Here is a 24,461-nt window from a genome sequence, read left to right as displayed (position 1 = left end):
GATCTCGACAACTGCGTCAGCATTTATAAGTATGCCAAGGTGAGCCCATACTGATTTTACTACATCCAAAAAAGTATAACCCTCCCAGTGTTCCATTTTACTAAACTCCCTTTAAACTTTACTAATCTCTTGTAATGCATTTGTTCAGCTTTACCCATTTACAGTTTATTTACATTGCCTGAGATTTTAAAGTGATTCTACACTGGGAGATTATGGAAGCTGTCATTGCTGACCTGGTTCCAATTAATTCTGATTGTCTGGTTAGTTTTATTACCTTGTGAATGTGACCCGGAATGTGGATGCAGCTCTGGTGTTCAGCTAATGATCACACTGCTATCTGCATGCTTTCATGTTTTTCATGTATGTGACGGGTACAACTGAAACTCAAAAATCAATAATCTTTCTTTAGAATGAACTGGCCAAAAGCAGCTTCCACCATCTCTCAGTGAAACGCTACTTTAGCTCTTAGTGATATGAATATGAGACCATTGGTTTGAACATAGTCTATACAGTGTATAGGATTGTGTGTAATTCCTAGCGGTAATTCCGAGTGTTCTGGGTGGATTTTAATTGCTAAAAGCGGTAATCTCAAGTCACACTCGGGGTCGCTAAAAATATTAAAAAAAAGACCCACTTGCCTTGTTCCGTTGGCATCCTGCAGGTCCTCGGGACATGTCTTCAATGTCCCGGTGACGTCGGTGCAGGCAGGAAATTCAAATAATTTTGTATTGGATTATTAGATTAGGTCCAATACAAAGAAATCTTATATATTTTATATATATATATATATATATATATATATATATATATATATATATATATATATTTATTTATTTATATATGCTACTGTACAGTTATATTACAGGTTTCTGTATTTTTATTTTCAGATTTTTGTGTTTTTTTAAAGTTTATTATTAAATTTATTGAATACTGGACATATTTTGGTGAGTTATAATGTAAAATAAATTTCAATGCAAAAAAATGTAATGTTTTTTGCATGAAAATACGAACAGAATTAGAACGCTAGGGGGGTAATCACCACTTCAGCCAATTGTAATTGAAGTTAAACAGACCTTCCAAGTAAAAAAAATAATGAATTCCTAATTAACCCCTTGTTAAATTTAATTATCCCCAATTACCTCTCTCCTCCTGTACATACTTGTGGGTATGATGAAAGGATATTGTGCAGGGTAATTGGCTCATAATACAGTACCAAGAATATCAGAAAAGTGCATCCGTGTGAGTTTAAATGGATAAGTGATTAGTATTTTCAGGCAGCAAACATTATATGGCAGAAATTAACAACTCCTGTATGGTTTTGTTAATTTCTTACATTTTTTTTTTTTTTGAGGCACAGTCATGTAATTTTTAGGCCTTAGGGTTACAGTGAATGCAAACTGCATAAGTATAAATTATTATTAATAAACAGTATTTATAAAGTGCCAACATATTACACAGCATTGCTCATTAAATATGGGTAGCAAAAAACACATACAGATAGTGACACAGGAGGAGAGGACTCTGCCCAGAAGAGCTTACAATCTAAGATGGGCCCTAAACATATTTTCTATACTCCATCCATCCGGCAGCAGATCTAGGTGCACAGCCATTGGAAAAGCACCAAATCTACAGTCAGACCAAACTGCCTATTGATGGTCTAGCTTGCTCTTAATGCCATTATGTGCATCTTTGTAGCCATTACAAATTTTGGTTGTGGCAAGAGGTTTAACCAGTGTTCTCTCATTCAGGTCCACAATGCCACCGAACTGGCATTGTTCTGTGAAGGATATTTCCTACAGAACATGACGTCGCTGCTGGAACAGGAATTCTTCAAGCAAATTATATGTGGACGTAACAGCAAAGTGCAGGGGTTGGATACACTAATGGACTTAAAACACACACTGACCAATCGGATCAAGGATATCTACATATCTTGCCGGGTGTGAGAGGCATGGCGGTCCAAACTATGTTGGAGATGATTGGTCTATATAACAGGCCAAGTGGATGAGGAGCTAAAACTGGAGGCTGTACAGACCACAAAGGTGCTGATGTGTGAAAAAAGAAGGCCTTGTTGTAAAATATGGAGCTGTATGTAAGTTTTTGTAGATAGGCATTACATATATATTTGTATAAAGCCGTTTACCCCCAGTATCAGGGCTCTGCTCCATGGACCTGTGAGAAATACAGCCACACATCTCCCATGATTATCTGTACATAACCATGTAAGAATATCTTGTATTTGTTCCATCATGGGCTATTTCTGGCTTTTTGCAGCATTAGGAAAGTTGCACATGTAGCAGAGCCCCATTGGGGTAAGTACTTATGTGGAGGCGCTGTGTGTTCACTTAGCCAATACAAAAGCTATAAACATCCCAATTCTTTCCATCAGGTCTGTATAATGTATACAGCCCTAAATACAGATCAATGAATGGTTTGTGTTGGCCAACATGGAAAGGGGGGGCGTGAGTGTCAGGCACTGCGGCTTTGGTCTAGGTGGAGTAAACAGACCAACACATAAGTGTGTACATTATTGAGAAAATACAAAATTAACTAAGTTAACTATAGCTGAGTCTAGAATGATGAAAGGAATGTTACAGTTGGAGATCAGAGCATAATCAAACCCAAAAATAAAAAATGTAATATATTGCAGCTTACCAGTCTTCCAGTGTAATCAGCAACCACAGAAAATGAATCCTAGAAATTCAGTGTCCTTGTCTTTCTTCCTGTGAACTGAACTGGTCAGCAGCAGGTGGCTCAGTGGTTAGCACTCCGACCTTTGCAGCGCTGGGTCCCAGATTGGAATCTCGGCCAGGACACTATCTGCATGGAGTTTGCAGGTTCTCCCCATGTTTGTGTAGGTTTCCTCCCATATTGCAAAAACATGCAGTTAGGTTAATTGGCTTCCCTCAAAATTGTTCTTTGATTGTATTAATATCACATGACTATGGTAGGGACATTATATTGTGAGCTCCTCTGAGGGTCAGTTAGTGACATGACTACGGACTTTGTACGGCTCTGTGCAATATATTGGTGCCATATAAACACAAGATAATTATATTATAATTACCCCCCTTCTCCAAAATGTTGCTTGAGTGATAGCCATGGCTAACTTCATAGGTACAGTGAAGAGGTAAATGTAGTCAACCAGGGACAGGACTCGTGAAGCTGTAATATATATTATTTATATATCATACAGGATTTATATAGCGCCAACATATTATGCAGCGCTGTACATTAGAGGTTGCAAACGACAGACCGTGACACAGGAGGAGGAGAGGAGCCTGCGAGAGCTTCCATATAATGTTTTATTTTTTGGTTTGGTTATGCTTTAAGGTAAATAGTAAGTAATATTGGGGGCCACATTTGCTGATCTTCTGTAAATGTTTATTGCCTCAAAGTGTTGAAGCTGGTGGCTCAGTCTGACAGCCATTCAACCAACATTGGCAGAAATGGTCAGTACTGGCCAGCTCCATGTTTCAGGCCACGGCTTGTGCCAATGATTGCCGACACATGACTGTGTGAATAGATATTTAGAGGAGGTGAATGTCATCTATCCAAATTCCAAAAAAGTTGAAATAAAAGACTCTTGGGAGGGACCCAATAACAAAGCGGTGTTGGCAAACTATTAGCATGACTGTGGCCTTTCAAGGGGATCACTCAGGACAGCTGCTTTCTCCAATGCTAGCTATACACTATGCAATTCTCCTGTTTTTACAATCATAATATTTTAAATCGATGCAATCAAATACCAGTATTCAATGTACTATTCACTTCACTGAACTACATTTGATTTTTACCATTATATCTAATTGAAATATTGAAACATTGTATCATACACAAATGGAAAAAATGCTTTTCATTTTGATATAATGATAAATCATTGCCCCCCCCCATTGGCAAAATATCAATGTTAAATTGAGTCATTATGATTGATTTGTGATCTATTTGATGGTATCTTTATATTGCATAGTGTATGGTTAGTTTACCAGACTAAGCTGTGCTTGTTTTGGGGGCACCACCTACTGCACAGCGATGAGCCTTCCAGAATTGAGCAGCAGCTTCCAGCAGTGGAGGGGCCCCCAGCCCAGCTGGGGCCCCGCTGTCCTTTCAGCTTCCCTACAAATAGCACAGTGTTATTAAGCACCTTATAGAGCATGTGTGTGATGTATATTACAAGTGTGTTATCAGCAGATTGTTACATCTCATTACCATAATATGTTTTGTTCTAAAAGAAATAGAGAACATTGGTTAACAAAAAACTTTTTTAATGGACTGAAGTTTGATGCCAGTTTTATACTGATTTAACTTTCCACAAAATCAGAAAACATATTTAGAGAGACAATAAACAAAATGTATAAAACCTAAACGTGTCAGAATATTCTTTACCATTTCATAATGTTGAGAAAAGTCACATGCAGTACACAAGCAGCCAAACTGATGTCATTCAGGTTGAGATGAAAAAGACTGGGGTTGGAGCAGCCACTTATTTATGGAACGGTCATAATGTTTCATTCTGGCTATAGAAAGTTTGCTTCCATTGCAGCTGACTTACAAAAGTTTAGCCCTGATGTAAGCCGACATTCTATGCTGGATTTTTTTCAAGCACTTGCAGTGATTTTGTCAATTGTGGGGTGGGATAACCAAAGCATATGTATAAAGAGGGTAAATAGGCTGCGTATAAAGGACACCATTTCTCTGCTCACCCCTTTCATAAAGTAAAGGCTGAAAAGATAATGCTACTTCTACTTCTTACATTAACTGCTATTCACCATATTTATAAAGGGGTTGGTCACCCATTTTATTATTGCCAATAAGCCTTTGTCAGTTTTAAAGTGGTGAACTCCATAGGGAAACAGGGGTGTTTGTTTTTTTTATTCAAAGTTACTATTTCTGGTGATAGGCAGACACAATGTAATTTATGGTCAGGGAGCGGCTGGAAAAATTAGCAATCAATAACCCTTATTCAAACTAATTTAGATGTATTACAATAATACCTCTCTATTCCTTTGAATGCCTGGTATCAAAACCCCTGGTAGGCCACAACAAACAATTTTTAACAATGGAGCAAAATTATGTAGAATTGCCAATCTTGCAACAGCTTTAAAACATTTTTTTCTTACATAAATGTATGAAACCAAGCAGAATGAAATGGATCCAATGTGGGCGACACGTTATGCTCATACTCATATGAAGATTTCTACCTTTTTCAGAGTGACAAACCATTCCTTTTAAAGGATAAGTATACTTTTAAAACACATTTGCTTCTTTAACTCATGAAAAGCAAATGCTGAAAGCCTGGAAACGTAATTAGCCATTCTCTTTTTTTTTTTTTTTTGAGAGAGATTTTATCATCAAATGAAATATCTCAGAACTCCATGCTTTCTAAAAATAATCTGAAAAGCTCGTGTAGCAAAATAACATCATTGCATGATTAGGGTACAATGAGTAAAATATAACATTTTACTTTATGACAAGATGCACCGATCCTTCATCATACATATATACAGTCCTCTTGGTCAATGTGGGTTTATACACAAGGCACTTGGCAGAGGCATAAGCACACCAAACTATATACAGATTCACCAAATGGGTCTTAGTAATAATAGTCCTCCTGCCAATACCTCCTTTCCACTGCAGGATTCCAGGATAATGATCTTCTCACCATCACTGTACAGGATGATCGCAGCTCACCTCTCATACATTAGCAATGCTTAAGACCGATCACTTTCCAAATTTCTGCTTCTTGTCTTTGTTTTTCTTCAGCTTTTTCTGGAACTTCCCACTGCCCTTCTCTGGCTGATCCAATTTCCGTTTCTTATCACTGCAAAGATGAATTGAGGTGTATTACTGAAATCTGTGAGATCCTGGGCACACACAGGCTTCAACCAATTATACAAGAGCAGTTTGTTCAGCAAAGATTTTACAAACAGCTTTCAGATAACTTTGTAAATACTTGCAGTACCAGCTACTCTTACATAAGCTTGAAACCTCAGGGTGTATCCTGCAATATGAAAACTGGTATAAGCAATATTGACATCTTGTTCAGTGTTGCTCCATGAAAGCCAAGATGGTCTATGAGAGGTAAAATGTATTTAAACATGTACCCCCCCCCCCACCTCCCTTGGAGAAACCTGGAATTTATCAACCTCCAATTCCTGAACTGCATACCAGGGAAACGTTACACTACATCTACTGTATTGGCGGGGAGAGAGAATAGTGCTTCCATCCATGAGATATCTTACGTATTGTATTTAGCTGCTATAATTCCTCAGCATTCTGTCCAGTGGGGATTTACAGGAAATTGGATTCCCTAGTGGGTGGAGTGGCTCTTTTTACATTCAATTATTGGGATGTTTTTAAGGTTTCTTGTATCTTCCATCTATAATGCAGTATCTATCCTGCACTGTAGGGGGATGATATCAGTGACTGCAACCCCAGCCCAGAACAACTTATAATAGAGGTGGCAGAGGACCTGTTAAACTTGCCCTTTACATAACCCCCCCCCCAAGACATAAGTTTGCATTTACACCAGCAGTAAAGGAATAGCACTACTGCAAGGGAAGTTGTAAAAGAAAGTAAGCTGCCATCACTACCCTCCATCTAAATATGGTAGATGTCTTGACCGCCATGCTGATTCTCTGGCTCTAAAAGTTTGAAAAGTAAGCAGTTTTTTTTTTTGGCTCCATGTTCTTTTAAGTTGTAAGAAAGTCCTGGAGAAAAAGGATCAGCAAGACAATAAAGCTAAAATCCTTTCAGGAGGTGGTAAGCAAGCTGCTGTATTTTTCTCAGCCTGGGTTATCTAATGGAAAACGGTACGAATAAATGTATTGGATTGCTTAGGACCACTCCACACCCCAGAAATTGTTGCTTCACCGAGCCAGCTCTTTCCCATCACAGCACAGTGGCTCTGAGGTTAGCAATTTGGCCTTTGCAGCGCTGGGGTCCCAGGTTTGAATCTCGGTCAGGACACTATCTGCATGGAGTTTGCAGGTTCTCCCTGTGTTTGCAGGGGTTTCCTCCCACATTTCAAAAACATGCAGTTAGGTTCATTGGCGTCCCCTCAAATTGTGATAATGACATATGACTATGGTAAGGACATTAGATTGTGAACCCTTTTGAGTTAGTGACATGACTATGGACTTTGTACAGCGCTATATAAATACTGTGTAATAATATTATAACTCTCCTAACAAAGAAAATATATGAATGGATGCTGTAAATGAAATAGCTGCACACTGACCTCTTCACACTGATGACAGAAGCATTCTGGCCAGTCTTCTTCAGGACTTCATTCCATTCATCATCGTCACCCCGGATTACATATCTACACATAAACCAGAATTTTAAGTGACCCATATTCAGATTCTCACACTGAAGCACCCCAAATTGGGGTCTCAGCTTCTTAAAATCAATACACAATGTCACTTACTGAGATAGATTAATGCCTTTCAACTTCTGCACTTCCTCTTTGTGTTTCTGCTCAAACTCCTTGGCTGCCTCTTCCTACAGGAAACAAATACTATCAGCATGGAGTGACACAAGACAAATCAAACATGTTTATAGAAGTGTACAATTCTCACCAAATCCTCATTTAGAGATTTTAAGGTGGGCTCCATAACCACTTCCTTGACGGCCCCCATTTGTTCCTCAACAGCCTTCTCCTGGATTCTGTTATATACCTGGAGACATAGAAGCATGGGATCAGTACTGGGGACAGATACAAATACATTCATGGGTGAAATACTGGAGATATAAAAACTGGTTTATAACTCATTCATACATGTTCAGGTATTGTACACATCATTTATATGGAGACAAGAAGTGTATGTAAACCCCAAGGATGAACGTTTTTTACTTCTTTTTATCCATTTAGTCTGGTAAATAGAATAAATTGTTTGTGTTTGAAGAATACACCAAAATTAAGAAAGAGGGTTTTTTGGCTCAAATAAATTGTAAAGAGTCAAAGTGAATACAAACATTGTAAAGTGCAATTATTATGTTTTAAAAGTACAATTTTTAATTAGACCAGTTGTAGGACCCTTTCTCCAACTGTATTGTGTTCATACAGGAAGGAGGGGTCTTTTTTCTTTGAAGCTAGACAGTGACATCTGTTAATGATAAGTACACACAGTATATTGTCATTTCTTGTCCCTTCGTTCCCGATGCGTTTAGCCTTGCTGGACTTCCTCAGGTAATTGAAGGACTGTACTTATTGGAGTTTGCTGTTTAGGACATCCCTTAAACCTTATTGTAACTCATGTGAGATCTGTAGTGTGATCTAGTTATGGTGTCATAAATGGTTGAAATGGTAATATTGTACAGTATGGGAGTAGTAACACTCGTATGATTAGGGGTGCTCCATCTATTGTACGTATGGGAGAGTTTAGATTTTGCACTTTGTTACTGAGAGGATGTCCGTTGAGCTTAATAATGGTTTGTTACTTTTAGACATCCGTATTTGAGTGGCGAGTCTGCATTACATTCTTTTATGCACATAGTTGAGCTGTCAAATATTCTTGCTTTTTTACTGATATACGGTCTTATATGAGTAGGTGTACTCCAAGTTCTTTAGAAGAAAACTTTTTTAATAGTTTTAAACTAGCAAATGCTATTTAGAGATATTCGTGGTGGTATAGTGGTCAGCACTGACCCGGCGGCAGCCTTCCAAGCCACTATTAGAAAAAAGACCCCTCCGCACTGTATGAACACAATAGAGTTGGAGGAAGGGTCCTACAACTGGTTTAATTTTGAATTGTACTTTTTCAACATAATAATTGTACTTTACCATATTTGTATTCATTATTACTTTTTTAATATATTTCAGCCAAAAAAACCTCTCTCTCACTTTTGGTGTATTCTTCAAACACAAAAAATGTATTCTATGTGTTATTCAAAGGTTGGCTTAAGAAATAGGATTATTCACCAACTACACAAATAACACTTGAGTAGGTTAGTCTGGTAAACATGCAGGTAATAGAGATTTTCAATATTTGTTCCATCAGTGCAAAAAAATATCTGTTGCTCCTGTCAGGATTACTGATAAAGTCTGGCGCTCTCTGCTTGTCCTGACAATTATCATAACATTGTTACCAGGTTTCCCATCTATGCACAATAAAACACTACAACCCTAATATAAATAAAGGAAGGGGTAGAATTATTTAATTATTCTTCATATGGCTGACAACACTGCTTCACTGTGTGTTGTCACCCTAGGACAGATATTAGGTACTGATCACTAAGTAAAAATCAAGATAAAAGCCTGAAAAGTACAAATAAAAGAATCCACCACATATGAGGTTTGATTCTTTGCAAACTGATTATTTTTTTGCATGGTTTAGGTACACTTTAAACTGCACAAAAACCTTTTCTTTTAGTTTTGCAAGAATGTTAGCATTTCTTCACTTGCAGGAATTGGGTAAAAGTCCTCCAATGGCGATACCTGTACAGGTGATCTTTCCCTACTTTCCTGTTGTGTCTATAGGACAAGAAAATAAGGGAATCTATTTAAAGGCAAAGAAAAACATTTCTGGCTAATTGAGGTTCTTCTGATTCTACACTCTTCATCAATTTCACTTAGAATATCAAAAGTATATTGTTTGGCTTTAGGTACACTTAGAGGGAGGTACAGTCTTTTCAGATGTAAAATAGATCAGATTATTTTGTACCATGTTTTGTCAACTTTTGATGATTTAGGGGGGGGACTTTTTATGCACTGGAAGTTCATTCTTGCAGGTATACAGAAAATAGTGTACATGCACAAGGTATTTTCTTTTCATCCAGTAGTATACAAATTAGGATAGTCTTGATTTCACAATACAGTAACTATCCATTGTTGATGCTATACTGCACCAAACATATAGGGACCCTCTGAAAGCCAAGTGAAGTACAATCAACATAACAACCAACCAGATGCAAATAACCTTAAGAAGGATACATCTGATTACAAAAATCAGGAATTTTGTGCATACCCTGTATAACTAAGGTGATTATTATGTTCAACAGAACACACAACTTATTCCCAGATTCACAGAGTTTTAGTAAGTTACCTGGACAATTTTGCGGATAATCCGGTTAAAAAGACCCATTAGCTGACTGCTGGGCAGCTCAATCTCCTTCTCCAGCTGATCCACAGATTTATGTTGCAGCCCAATTCCCAGCAGCAAAGCCTGGAGGGTAAAAGAAAACATTAAGATAGGAAGCACTAGAGACCGAATTGTAACAAAGGTAGTAGAACAAATCCTTCTTTCTCCAGGGCACCTTCTCCATCTGACAACTGAAGACCTGCTGGCTGGCAGATGTCACTCAATGCAGTCACAGCATTCGCACAACTTTCATACTAAATAAAATACAGGATTGTATTTGTAAATAATGTAAGTGTTACTTACAGACTGGGCAGCTGACAGGTTAATGTTTCCAAGTCGCTGCAAGAACAACAGACGAGCGATAGAGGGTATGAGATCCATGATGAGGTGATAGTCCACCATGTTCTGAGAATACATCTCTAATCTTTTAAGGTCGTATGGTGTAAAGGAGGCTTCCAGCTCCACACGTGTAATCACTGAGGGGAGACAACAAGGTAAGAGGACAGCAGATTTGTTGATGGGGAGACAAGGAAGGAAAGCAGCAGATTTGTTATTCATGAAACACAAAACATGAAAAAGAGAAATGAATTAAACGCACAGCTCTGAGATTCCTTCTTGACGTTTTTGTTCTGTAGAACGTTAAGTGCCACAGATGGAGAGAAACCGCTGAACTGATAGGACAGTAAAGACAGGAAACGTCTTCGGAAATCTGCAAAAAAACCAACAGACCCAAGTTAGAGTTAGAAAAAAAATAAATAATGAAATAAAACCTCCGCAGCTTTCCATTCCCCACATTTAATACTCTTCAACTAATGCCAATGGTTGGCTTTCTCCAGTTAGAAGAGGAAGAATCTTGCATTTTCTGAACAGTGGAAAGCTCTTGAAACGGGACTCAAATTGCTTATGAGCAGTTACTAAAATATCCAATCACAAATAAAAACACGCACAAAGTTAATATTTTTATGTTTCCTTATTTGTAAAATAAAGTTTTAAACAAGCACACATGATTCCCAGGGTATTTTAAGTTTATATAGCAGAGCAAAGTGGGAGCAGCTTTTTTTCAGACCTCCTGTTTCTAACAGTAGGTCCACACAGAAAGACAGGGATAGGGAAGGGATCACTCCTCTGCCAATATTAAGTTTTGTAGGTAAAGAGCAACTTAATTTGCTAAACTCTGTAAACAGGTTTTTAATACTGGGTAAACCTGGAAAATGTGAATAGAAGCTTGCTGCTTTTACCTGCAGGCTGGTGATACAAATTACAATTTTCACAGTACAATATATGCAATTTTACCTTGCCCTGATTTGTTTTTTTTTTACTTTTGCATTGACATATACAATACCACTAGTAGTTCCTTTTTAATGTGAGTCCAAATTTACCTTTCAAATTTACCCGTTAACCAGAGATATTTCAGGATCTGACTCCCCAGCTCACTCCCTTGCGGGGTGGCCACATTCATACCTTTCCAAAATGCTGTCAGCCACGGTTCCTGTTCTGATTCCTCCTCTTCCTGTAGACTTTTCAGCATAATGCAGGAGTGCTCTCCTGTGAGATCATTCTAAGATAAAACAGCACAAGGTTATTCAGATAATGTATGTGTCTATATGTATCACACACATCTGGTTAGGGGTTTTACCCCCAACTTCAGTTCCTACAAACAAGTAGCAAATGTAATAGGAGTGAAATAGAACTCACCGGAGTCTGGCGTAGGTATACAGGAACAAACCCAGCTCGTTTCCAAAACCTACAGAAAAAAAAGAATCATATGAATGGAATGCTGAATTATAAAATAATAATGGGATCTTAATGGAATTAAAACATTAAGACACTTATGGTATACATAGGTATGGTGCATTTCCAAACTTGCTTACTTTTACTATTCAGCAAAGTTGTTGTCAGTGATTATTCTGCTCGCTTATTAACATTAAAGAGACACTGACATGCTGCATGCACACTGACCCACTGCAACTCCTCAGTGATCCCCCACTGTTATAATTCTGTTGTAGCTGCTACTTAAATCCCCAAAGTCAGCACCAAGAGGGAGTGGTACAATATCCCTCCATAAATTGTGGTTTGGCCCAAGCCCTGAGTCAAGGTAGGAGGGCATATGTTCTCCAACACCAGAGGGCACTAGATATTTTGCACCAACTGCAGCAGAGGAAAAAAGAGGCAGGAGATCATTGAAGAGGTGGGCATAAGTGAATCAGAGAGATATTTTATTACAGAAAGGTCACTATGTCGCAAAAAATGTTTTACTTACTTCAAAAGTTTTGGCGTTAGTCCGTAGGACACGCCAAGATAATCCAACTTCTCCGCTGGTCTCTCACTGAGCCGGAGCAAAAGAGGCGGCAGGTTCTTCCGAGGACTTACCATCTCCTCTAAAAGGCTGACGGCCTACAGGGGGCAGAATATGACACATGGCAGGTCATCACATAAGAAAAACCATTACAGCGACCCCTGACAGATAATTGTAACAGCAGATTCTTACCTCTCCGCTTACTGGAGTGATCTCTTGTGGCTTATTGATGGCATTCTCTTCCAGGCAGGGAAACTGGCCCTCATAGTACATCTGCAGCAATTGCAATGCTTTGCTTCCATATCCCATCTATAAAAAGATAATTGTAATGTCAAAGATTGCATAGGACAATTCCTCTGCATGTCAATCAAAGACATGTAAACCATTCTACTAAGTCAGGAATTTGTCTGGCTGAGCCAACAGCTGCTTTCAAATACATCTCCAAAATTATCCAACTATCACAACAACTATATAGCAACAGTTATGTTGACACTCGCTATATATTATTTAGTTTAGGTTCTTCCATGGAAGGCCATTGCATATAAACAGCATACAAATGGTGTACTGCCAACCTTGTGGTAACAAAATGGCCTTTTCTGTTCCAGCATGGCTATGCCCTGTGCACAAAGCTAGCTCCATAAATATATGATTTGAGGTTGCCTGCATAGAATCCTGAATCCAACCTACTAAACATCTCTGGGATAAACTGGAGTCATGTTTACTCCTCCTCCATCAATATCAGACCTCATAAATGCTCTTTAGGCTGAAGGGTGCACACATTTCCACAAACGTACTCGAAAATCTTGTGGAAGACTATCTAGAAGAATGGAGGTGATTTTAGCTGTATTTTTGTATACACTATATTGTTATATAGTGTTAGGGATGCCAACACTATATAAAAAGGGACTAGTTTTAGAATGGGGATATCTCGTAAGCATAATGGTCAGGTGTTTGCAAACTTTTGGCCATACAATGCATCTCACGGAGACTTAAGCTTTAGCTTCAAGATCTCTCCGCTCTCATTCTTCCTGTAGTGTTTACGCTAAATAGAAAATCTAATCATAGGAAACAGTGTGCAAAACCTGCAAAGACAACATAAAACGGAGTTCTGGAAGAAGAAACTGGTATGTGGTTTAACTTTCCCACAGACCACTGATGGATAGCAATTGTTAGTGGGACAAAAACAAATCCAAAATTTTACAGTTTTCACTAGAACTGAAATAGAAACTTTATTTGGGCATATAAGTGGCAGTGACAACAGTCCAAGAAGGAAATTCCACCATTCCGCATATATCTAAAATGCAGGAAAAATATTTTGAGTTCAGTGGTAAAGGGTCAGAACAGTTGGAATAATATAATTCAGACATTTAATATGTTGTACAGACATCTATTTTAAAGGGTGAACAACCTAAGGATAAAGACATACTGTAAAACTGAGCTACAGACATAACAAACGCAAATGCATTACCCCTTGATAGTCTGGATGGACAGCAATCCTCACAACTCTTCCTCCAGATAAACTGCCAAAATCTGGATCTTGGAACTGAATAATTGAGAAAAGCATTTGACATATGAACCAAACACATAGTAGTAATAAAGTTGACTAAATTAAAGTGACTTCAAAGGAAAGAAGATGAAATTTAAATGAACACTCCAATACAGATACAGATGGATAACAGATATATGAAGGACAAGTAAAGGCAAGTATAGTATCAAAATATTGGTTAAACACAGACGAATTACATGTGTTACCCTATATCACAGAGTCATTTATCATCTATAGAAAAGGTCACAAAACCGTATATATATTTTTGACTCCACATGTGTATATTTTGCTGCTGTCCAAAATCAAAGAAGAATGTCTAGACATAAAAGGTAACTTATCCCAGTTTAGAGAACTTCTGTAGACACCCTTTATGTTTTTAGTTTTACATTAGCTTTCCAAGTAGCAAAGTGTTAGCCATTTTGTGTTGGTTGCAGACTATAAACAGTCATTGAGAAATAACAATAATATATTCACATTAGCCCATTAGAAAAGGCTTGGTGGGTAATATTTGTATCCAATAGTAAAGAAATTTGGTAAACAGTATTTAAAAATTGAGGATGAAAAGAAAAGTGACTCTTTAAGGCAATATTTTTATAAAATTGATTAAAATCTTTTATTTATATTCAATAAAAAAAAACTAAATGTCTTAACATACATACATATAAGGTTTTAGTACTCTGACATTATGAATGTAGATACATTACATCGGGTTGGTTATAATGTACACCAAACCCCAGTAAAGTGAGGGTCAATATAGGTGATTTTCCTGTTAATGGTCTCTCAGGGGATAGGATGGATAAAGAATTTAATTTAGGTTGCTACTTACTGGGTAATATGTCAAACACCCAGGATAACGTCTATGGTGTTAGGGAGAGATGAGGTTTTCAAGTGCACAGGGAAAATGTTTTTAACAGGACTACCTTCATGGAAAATCAAGCTTGAACAGTGAGTGTCCCTTGATATATACTATAGTTACTATGTCTTTGAAACCATATTCCCAGCTTCTACTAAGACATTATTATTACAAATTACCTTCCTTTAATGTTATGACAATAATCCCCATGAATAGAGTCATTTATATATCTTTAATCCTAATTCTGAAATTGCTTAGCACCACGGAGTGTATTCAGACCACTACCCCCCTCCTTTTTGTATGATTCTTGCATTCGGGTACAAGCTCAATTACTGATCTTCTATCCTTTTAACTTACATCGCTACCTGGTCAATATACCAAGTAAGGTATGACTTCTGATATGATTATGTGACTTATTATTATTATTATTATTATATGAATTGTTATTTCTACATATCAATTTAATAATTCATATGTGCCTCCACAAATTGTAGGGACTCAACTCCCCTGAAGAAGCCCACAAGGGCGAAAAGCGTCGGGAGACCATTAACAGGAAAATCACCTAAATTGACCCTCACTTCACTGGGGTTTGGTGTACATTATAACCAACCCGATGTAATGTATCTACATTCATAATGTCAGAGTACTAAAACCTTATATGTATGTATGTTAAAACATTTATTTTATCAAATATAAATAAAAGATTTTAATCAATTTTATAATAATATTGCCTTAAGGAGCCACTTTTCTCTTCATCCTTTCCTTATCTTTAGAAGTTTGGGCTCGGCAACACTACCCAAATAGTCATGAATCCTATCCCTTAGAAACTGATCACATACCAAACTTTCTATTTAAAAAATGTTTTTTTTTTTTTTTTTTTAAATAACCCCCTGCTGCATTTTAACCTCCTTGCCGTTAAGCCCGACCTTCATGCGGGCAAAAAAAAAACGGCTAGGATGGTTAACCCCGAGATTTTTCCCATCCCCACTTACCTGGTCCCCCTGTGCTCATCCAGCGTCGTGTTCGTGTTCCAGCGTCGTCCTCCGTCGATCGTCGTCCGTCGATCTCCCTCTCCAGCGTTGCGTGTCCTTCGTCGGGTGCCAGCGGGACCAGGTAAGAAGCCGGCCGGCATCTTACCTGGTCCCGCTGATCGTCCACGTCCTTCTTCCAGTGCCGGATGATCTCTGAAGCGAGAAGCCGTCCGGCGGAGAAAAAAAAAACGGACGGCTCCTCCCTGCGTGCGTGATGACGTCGGCGCGTGTGCGGGAAATTCAAATTGAAACTCATTCATTCATTTTGTATTGGATTCAATACAAACTCCTGTATCCAAGCCAATACAAAATAATTCAAATAATTACAGAGTACATAACTGGTAAATTCAAACTGTCATTTTGTATTGGATTGAATACAAACTCCCTATCCAATCCAATACAAAAAATAAAAAAAATAAAAGTAAAATAACTTGGAAATTCAAATTTATATTTTGTATTTGGATACAAACTTGCGTATCCAATCCAATACAAAATAATATAAAATTAATACAAAGTACATAACTGGTAAATTCAAACGCTCATTTTGTATTGGATTGAATACAAACTCCAGTATCCAATCCAATACAAAAAAATAAAAAAAAAGTAAATACATTTTTTATATTCATATTATCTACTAGAACCCCTGTTCGGACATATTTCTGTAAGTTACAGGTCTACATTTAAAAAAAAAAATTTCATGAAAAACAGTGGATCACTTTTGGTACAGAAATCTAGACCTCAGTGTAACGCTCAGGTGGTTAAAGATGTCTGCATTGTTGCAATGGTCAGAAGGGCACTTCATGTGTTTCTCTGCAAACTTACAAAAGCCCCTGCTCTTTTGGAAGTTAAAATGCAAAGTGTAAACAGGCATACGGGGTTGACTAACAGCAACAGAAGATGTCATTTAAAGGGAGCTTTATTGGGCAAACTGGTTAGAGTGTGGGGACAGGAGAGAAGACACTAGAAGTTGTAGGGCGCCATTCAGCTTGGAAGTCAACCAACTGCCAAGACTGTAAAGCACAATGGAGGAGTTACATGAATCAGTGATACTGCATTACCATTTTAAACTACCTACAGGAGAATGGCATTTGGTTTTTAAAGGCACTGCCGATCTCTCATTGATAATGTTTATTGTCTAGCTTTCATACGAACGTTTTGGCAGCCAAGGTGTCTGAGCTGGTTATAGAACTTATTTAAACTGTGCCAGATAAGTCAAATACAGCGAAGTAACAACAGGTTAGCAATGCCAGCCCTTATACAACTACCATGACATATTCAGCATGTTTGAATCACGGAGGTACATACCTGCTCAGACACTGTCCAGGGAATGAGATCGCCAGATGCTTTCTTTCCCCGGGAAAGACTGTTCATGACTGATTGACGAGAAATTTCCCCCTCTAAACAAACCTATAGGAATGATACAAAGCATGTTGTTAATATGAGTTGTATACACCTTCATACACCTTCCTATGTCAGGCAGCAAAGATGGCAAAATGCTTTCTTCCAGTAATTTCCCCAAAAACAAATTTTATTCAATTCTACATAATGTGCATTGTATACCTGAATTACAGCCAAGACCTCCGGCAGGGCATTCTGAGTAGGAGGAACTGGTGGGAGGAGGCAGAAGAGATGATGAGCTGGGGCATCAGAGAGCATCTGAAGGTCATTAGGTGAATTCTGTAAAGAGAACCATCATGACACACAATTATAGTCATATACAATGATTTCTACTCATTGCAACAGGAGATTCTGTTCTATTAGCAACCCATACCTTGTAATGAGAAGCAACATAAAGGGCCATTAATCTCTGCAGGAAAGACTCTGATGCCTTGTGATAGCAGAACAGGGTGTCCCTATTTACATAATATCTGTAGCAGAACGTTAAGGATATCCTTGTGCAGCTATTAAATATTTAAACATTTTACTGTACAATAGAATTTTAATGCCTTAAGTTTCCTGCTTAAAATAGAAAAACAGATAAAACTTTTATTATAATATGTTTTGGATAGAATAGGGAAAGATCAGGAGCACTGTCAGGTTTGTGATGCCTGGATTCCTAATGACCAGATTCACCTTACTTCCTGTTCTAGTGACAGTACTCACCATGTAAGGAAGTGAGGAGATATCTCCCAGATGGAGAACCAGCCAACAGAAAAATTCTTACTGGCTCTAAAACCGTTATCCACTTAATCTAAATATTTATTAGGGATACATTAGCAACATCAACCCAATAAGGCAAAATGTCAGTGTATCCTGATAAGACTACGCTCTCCAGAACATTATATTCATCCATGCACCCTCTCCTGTTGCCGTCCTGCCCCATCAGTGCCCTTTCTCTGTTCCTTAAGGGTATGGGCGTTATGGGCATACCTGTCATACATCCCCCCTATATGTTTAAGTAGTCTATTACCAGTTCCAAACACAGTCACTTGGGGAAGGGCAATATTGATATCCAGCAGGGAGGAGGTGAGGCACCGTGGATCCTTGGGAATACTTTAATGAGCAAGTGAGCTGCCTTCTATGCCTCGGTTTTTAAAGCCAACAGCCAATCCATCCCAGATCCAAAGAAGCTGGTCCTAACATTACAGGGTCTCCATATGAAAGCTAACTTGTGGGTAAATCACCAAAATGGAATCCCTTGTGTCTGAAACAATACCCTTTTAAATGATAGCATCGCTGTGCAGCCAGATGTTTGGTGGACAAATGGAGAGCATAAATGAGCATGCCAGCACTTTAATCCCGAAGCACTGGTGCTATAGATAACTTTTTTGAGAAGTTGAATCCCGATCTATGAAACCAATCATTCCCAATCAAAACTAATCTTGTACAAAGCCAAAGCAAATATTTCAGCCAAAAACACACATTTCCTGTCACCAATAAATGCCCTTACTTGAATGATGGTCAGCGTCATTCAATAAACTTCCTCTGAATTCAGCCTGCCCCTTAAAAACAACATTATCATTCTGCATTCAACAGGATTAAATATACTAGACTTTCCGACTGACTGCAATTCAATTTCACCACCATAGGTGTTCTTTCCATTGACTGATAGATTGAATAATTGTAAACAACTTCTTTTCTGTCATACAGTGCACATATATAAGTGTACATAGTGTATGCATGTGACAAGCCAGTAAGGCACAATGAGGATACAGAGTACAAGTCTCAGGCAGAGGACACCCGCTTATCATCCTGCTGATGTTCAGGCAATCTAAACACAGAAGTTCATTGAGCCATTTCTCCACGGGGTCTCCTGGAGCGTAACGTATAGATTCCTGCAGGGATACTTCATGAAGCGTCCGGGCTGGAAGAAAGTGATAGAAATTGGGATATATCATACATGAAAATAGGTAGGTTTTCCAAATTAGTCACATTTAATAAGAACCAGAGATATTTTCAGAGTGGTGTGCAATGAGCTGTTCTAGACAAAGAGAAAACATTTGTAACAATTTAATGTACAGCATTGCGTATACTGTTGGCGCTATATAAATCTTGTTTATTATTTTTATTATTATTAATAATAATAACAACAACAACAATGTATTTCACATGGCAAAGTCTCAAAAAAGTGTTTGCCCACTACAAGGTTCTTCAACTTATTCCTTTGTATAATACAGGCAAAGTCTGAAACATTAGGTGCACAGATTATTCACACCAGTCCTGCCTCTGAAGGTGCTTACATGACAAAGGTCATGTGGAGGAATAAAAGGATTGACATAAAATAAACTTCATAATCTTAATAAATTTTATATTTACTCTTTGTCCTGTATATGTAACCTGTCCCTAACGGAGCTAACTCAAAAGGATAAAACACTTACTCAGACATCAGCAAAATCCCAACTTCAAAACAATCACACCCTTTTTTTTGGCTTATAAAACAGCTACAGAGCATGTATTCTTATCAGTTTTATAATAACACATTATTGGACCTACCTGATGCCAGGCGCTGGGTGCTGGTGTTTTTGTTTTCAGCAGTGTTAGAGACCTGACTTTCTGCACTCTGTTGCCGGAGCTGCTGAATCAATTTAAGTGAGAGGGAACGGCCGGTGCCTTCATACCTAGAAAAATAATTAATAATAAAGAAGGTAAAAAAAGTTTTCTTACATTCCACCTAAACTCATACTTTCATGTGTTACGTCTCCGGACACTCTTCCTAATGAACTCACCCATTGATTGTGGATGCCATGAAGACAAGGTAGGGCCCCATAAGACTCTTTACAAGAGGCAGAGGGATGGCAGCTGCTTCATCAATCACCACCAGTTCTGCCTGACCCAATTTGACAGCATCTGCCGGGTGGATGTACTATGATAGAGAAAAAAAAAGGTAAAGAATATTAGCGTTGCCTGCAAGACAAATGGCAATTCAATTCTATTCCACTCATATATAGAGGGACACAAAGGGGACCTGCCTATCAAAAGTCAAAACATTCTCTAGTTTACAGGCAACAGTCTCCAAGCACAAAGCAATTACCTCCATTTCTAATTTTGAAAACCCAATAACTTAAGTTTCCTGGGGCTGTAGGGCAGCTATCCCGAACCACTGACGACCAGAAAAAAGGTGAGATGCTCTTCAATGCACTCAAAGTTTTCATACCAATCAACATAACCTGCAGACCAGTGGTAGAGCCAGCATAACAAAAGGAAACATGGACAGAAGAACCATATGCTGCTCGTGAAACCAAAGAATGAATAAATTTTCCATCTTGTTAGCATGATCCAAAGGAATTCTGGCATGTCTTATCCTCTTGGAACAGAAAGCTAACACTATAACTTTTCATTCCCGTGCGGAGCAGGAGGGTGCATAGGTCAAATGAGAGGAATACCAGTACCACACCCACAAGTAGCTGCATAAATACATTATAGTGGATTTAAATTGTTTGTAGTGAAATAAAAATACGAGAAGAAGGTTACATTTTTGTTCTTTGTTTTAGACCAAATACTTTAAAAGCTGAATATTCAGGTTGCTGCACAAGCCTGATCAAGAATCACTTTTTTTGAGGTCCACAAAATTCCTCACCTCCCCAATTTCAATCACATGGAAAGAGTAAGTAAAACAAAGTTTTATTGGCCTAAAGTATTCAAATATTAACTTACCCAAAGTGGGCCAAACTTTCAAGTTCTGCTCACCTGTATGGTCTGCCGGTGCTCCTTGAACACATTGACTCGTACCACAGCTTTCTCAAACTCTGGGTTCAGGGATTGAATGATTTCATAGTCCAGGTGTTCCTAACAAAAAAAAAATAAAAAAAATATTACACACCGATATTAGACAACAAACTTCCAATGCTTTCATACAATTATTACAATTCCAATTAAATACAACATGCTAGGGATAACGAAGTTGCTGCTGAAGATCCTTTTTTGAAAATGCTGTCAAACTTTGCCTTGTATTTTTGGAATCATTATTTCTAGAGCTAACAACCAAGATAGAAGTTACAACTCCCAACCAGAATACTGGTTTAAGGCTCCTAATTAAAAGTACTAAAGCAATACAAAAGCCAGGCAAGTAGTATTGTCAAATAAAGGGACATCCCTTGTAAAGTACTGGCACTGGTTCTCCATACTGGCACTTATGACACTATTGTGTCCTGCCGTATTGTAGGGGCCAGAAGCACAGAATGCCTCAGAGGAGGAAGAAGACATTCTGAACACCCAAAAATGGTAAGATTTTGCTAGATGCTTTGCTCTATAAGGTTTACAGAGCATACAGGACTGTACGGAGTTTGCAATTTTTTCCTTGGACATTTTTGTAATGGTTTGGGTGCAGTTGACAGCATACATAGGGCAACTAAACCCGACAGTTTGTTTCCTACTAAATGTCGAAGATAAAAGAAAAAAAATGTTATCTGCCATGCAGCCACTATTGTGTGCTGCCAATCAAACACCTATGTAGTGGTTTTATGATAACCCTCAACACTGTAATTATTGAAGTTTCTCATACAGGTGACATTGGGAAGGAAAGAACAGTAAAATGCTTTGCAATGCCTCAACATGAGCCAAACCTTAGAGAATAAAGATCTAGGAATGGGAAGTTAAAGAGAAGTATAAAATGTCTTCTTTCGCCATTGGTTTTCTTTTTTATGAAAAAAAAAAAAAAACAACAGACTTGCCTTAAACAGAGATGTGGGCAATACAGGAAACGCTGTAAGAGATCAGAAGATTCCTTACCTGGTAGTGCAGCGAGTCAAATCCTTTGAAGATGAATTCAAACAAGGTGTGCAGGTTATCCGGGCTCGGAGAAGTCACAAAAATATTAGAGTAACTGAAAGCAGACAAAAAATAATAATCAAAAATAAATCAAAAAAGCTGACAGGGTTGAATTAGTTTGACCTTGTAAAACTCCTTGTTCTCTTCCTTTTCCCTTTCATCATTCTTTATATGCTGTTTTATTCTGTAATTGTTTGCCTAATCTCAATCAAAATTAAAATGTTAAAAAAGATGTGAGATGTGTCTAACCGGTGTTACTTGTTTCTGTGCAATATCACAAGACCAATTACAACTGCAGAGCTCAAAAAATAAACCCTTAAGATGCACATTATTTCAAATTTATCCAAATACGGTTACTCTATTCTCCAAATATTTACATATTTTATTTAGTGTTTTTTTGCATTATTATTTTCCCCAGTGCTTTTACAGAGTATACTAAACAATTCACATTACCAACTCCTCAAAGGGAATCACAATCTAATGCTTCTATTATAGTTATGTTTTAAATGTCAAAAACATTCTAGGGTAATCTTTTTTTCACGGGGAAGTAACCAAGAAAATAAAATCATACCCAAAGGCCACGGCTCCTGCTATTGCCAATCCCAGTGCTGCTGATTTGCCACGACCTCGAGCTGCGGTTAGGGCTACAGTGCTACGAAGAGTCTTCTCTGATATCGCCTCTATAAACTTCAGTACAGCCTTCGCCTACATAAAAAGGAAGAATGTGAAGGAATCACTAAAATGTAATAATAAAATACTACACAGTTTACTGCAAAAAAAAAGTTTATCCAATATTATATTTGGGCCACAAACAAAACATTATTATACATATCATGAGATATAACTGCAGTATTCATATGAGTAGTTCGAACAGCCAGAGAACCCAGATGTACATAAAGCAGCACATTAAAAGAAAGCCTTAGTTTAGTAAACATTACTTTGGAAATCTGAAGCACAGGCAACTAGGGTCTATTTTTTTTTTTGTTTTTTTTGGGGTGTTTAAAGGAGAAGTAAGGGCACAAAACAACTAACGGTCCCCATAGAACTTAAAAAAATTCTATTGGCTTAGATAGGGTATGAAACTTTACAAGATCATGCCTAGTAGTACTACTAGATACACCAAAATTTGAATATATGAGTACCTTCACAGACCTAATTTTACGGTGATCCCTTGTTCAGCTTGATAACTTGTTGGCCCGATTCACCAGAACCAACTAGATGAACTGGGAAACAGCAGCACTAGCAGGTATGTGCAAAATAACAGCAAAAGACTTGAAATTCATTAATATGAAGTTTGATCAAGTAACAATGCTTTTGTATCACTGGTGATGTGAAATACCCTGTCTAAATTATATTACATTTTGTATGTGGGAAAAAAAAAAGTTTGTGTCCCTAAACTGTCTTTGGATTATTTTGTTGTTTATCAATAGTTTTCCTATTACTTCATTTCTCTGCTTGTAAAGTTGCCAACATGGGTTGGTGGGGGTTACAAGTCTAAAAACACATTTTTGCAGCACGATTTCTCTTCTCAAAACAAAAAGGGCCTTTCATACTAACCGTAAACGCGGTTATCTTCTATCTAAAAATAACATTTGTAACTAATATCCAATAATTCACGAAATAATAGTTCACGCTATTATGTCTGCTATTAGAATATATCGTTTTTTTTAATCAAAACCTGGTGAGTTCAAAGTCACATTTACCTGGTCAAGGGTCTTACAATTTTCAACCAGAACTCCAACTGGCTGTGTGTCCTGGAGACTGATTTTTACATCCTGCAGTTCCTGCTCCTCTGGTGTCAGACTGCTCTCCTAAAAATAAGTGATTATCACAAATTAACCGGAGATCGTTGTAAAGCATCATACAAGGTATATATAAAAAGATATACAAGAGCTAAAACAAGCACAAAAAAATGCCACCACCAAAAAAACTCGCCACCTTATCAAATAAAAACAGGAAGTCTGTGATTTTTGCTATTTGGCGTGCATAAACATCCTAAAGAATTTAAAGAGGTGAAATATTTTAATATAAAAATTTTGCTCAATGATTTGTAAAAACATTACCACATTGTACTTGGCTTCAGATTATAAAGCAGCTAATTACATTTTGCTAAATACAATTGTTGCTAAAGAACATTCTGAAAATAATTTAAAAAGAAAATGTAGAAATCTAAAAGCTTTCTTTTTAAACCTTTTTTACCTCTAACTAGCCCTAGCTTCTACTTTTTAACATCAGAATAAAAACAATTCCTGCTAGTTTTGTAGTACAGGAGTAAAGGGGTTTATATAAATTTTATTATTTCCCGGCAGGTGTACAAAGCAGTAGTGCAACCAGGAAAAGGCCAGTTTGTGCCCATTTATGTAACTGTGTTTATGCAAAAACCTTACCCAAGGACAATAATCTTGTCTCTGATTTTTTATCTCTCTCCCAGATAGTGACAATACCC

The 24,461-nt window shown here is 37.7% G+C and overlaps 2 protein-coding genes across 2 annotated transcripts in view; one reads left to right on the top strand and one right to left on the bottom strand.

Annotated features, from left to right (window-relative positions):
* ABTB2 (ankyrin repeat and BTB domain containing 2) overlaps positions 1–4,366 on the top strand; it is a gene marked incomplete in the record, with an annotated part of 88,116 nt that extends 83,750 nt beyond the window's left edge. Inside the window, 2 exon segments of the mRNA XM_072422108.1 lie at positions 1–39; positions 1,749–4,366. Coding sequence (XP_072278209.1) covers positions 1–39; positions 1,749–1,946 — 237 coding nt within the window.
* NAT10 (N-acetyltransferase 10) overlaps positions 4,249–24,461 on the bottom strand; it is a 33,440-nt gene continuing 13,227 nt past the window's right edge. The window contains exons 10-31 of the mRNA XM_072422107.1: positions 23,719–23,826; positions 22,587–22,720; positions 21,977–22,070; positions 20,936–21,034; positions 19,975–20,111; positions 19,742–19,866; positions 18,962–19,112; positions 17,580–17,676; positions 17,369–17,485; positions 17,114–17,215; positions 13,847–13,921; positions 12,571–12,687; positions 12,343–12,476; positions 11,778–11,826; positions 11,544–11,640; positions 10,681–10,791; positions 10,386–10,558; positions 10,047–10,166; positions 7,581–7,679; positions 7,430–7,503; positions 7,241–7,324; positions 4,249–5,821 (exon numbers count right to left, since the gene is read on the bottom strand). Coding sequence (XP_072278208.1) covers positions 5,722–5,821; positions 7,241–7,324; positions 7,430–7,503; positions 7,581–7,679; positions 10,047–10,166; positions 10,386–10,558; positions 10,681–10,791; positions 11,544–11,640; positions 11,778–11,826; positions 12,343–12,476; positions 12,571–12,687; positions 13,847–13,921; positions 17,114–17,215; positions 17,369–17,485; positions 17,580–17,676; positions 18,962–19,112; positions 19,742–19,866; positions 19,975–20,111; positions 20,936–21,034; positions 21,977–22,070; positions 22,587–22,720; positions 23,719–23,826 — 2,397 coding nt within the window. The 3' untranslated portion in view covers positions 4,249–5,721. The remainder of the gene's footprint in view (positions 5,822–7,240; positions 7,325–7,429; positions 7,504–7,580; positions 7,680–10,046; positions 10,167–10,385; positions 10,559–10,680; positions 10,792–11,543; positions 11,641–11,777; positions 11,827–12,342; positions 12,477–12,570; positions 12,688–13,846; positions 13,922–17,113; positions 17,216–17,368; positions 17,486–17,579; positions 17,677–18,961; positions 19,113–19,741; positions 19,867–19,974; positions 20,112–20,935; positions 21,035–21,976; positions 22,071–22,586; positions 22,721–23,718; positions 23,827–24,461) is intronic.

Source organism: Pyxicephalus adspersus, chromosome 9, assembly GCF_032062135.1.
Source record: "Pyxicephalus adspersus chromosome 9, UCB_Pads_2.0, whole genome shotgun sequence".
In the NCBI taxonomy this organism is placed as follows: Eukaryota; Metazoa; Chordata; class Amphibia; order Anura; family Pyxicephalidae; genus Pyxicephalus; species Pyxicephalus adspersus.
The sequence above is the reverse complement of the archived record's forward strand: the minus strand, read 5'-3'. Positions and strand labels throughout refer to the sequence as shown.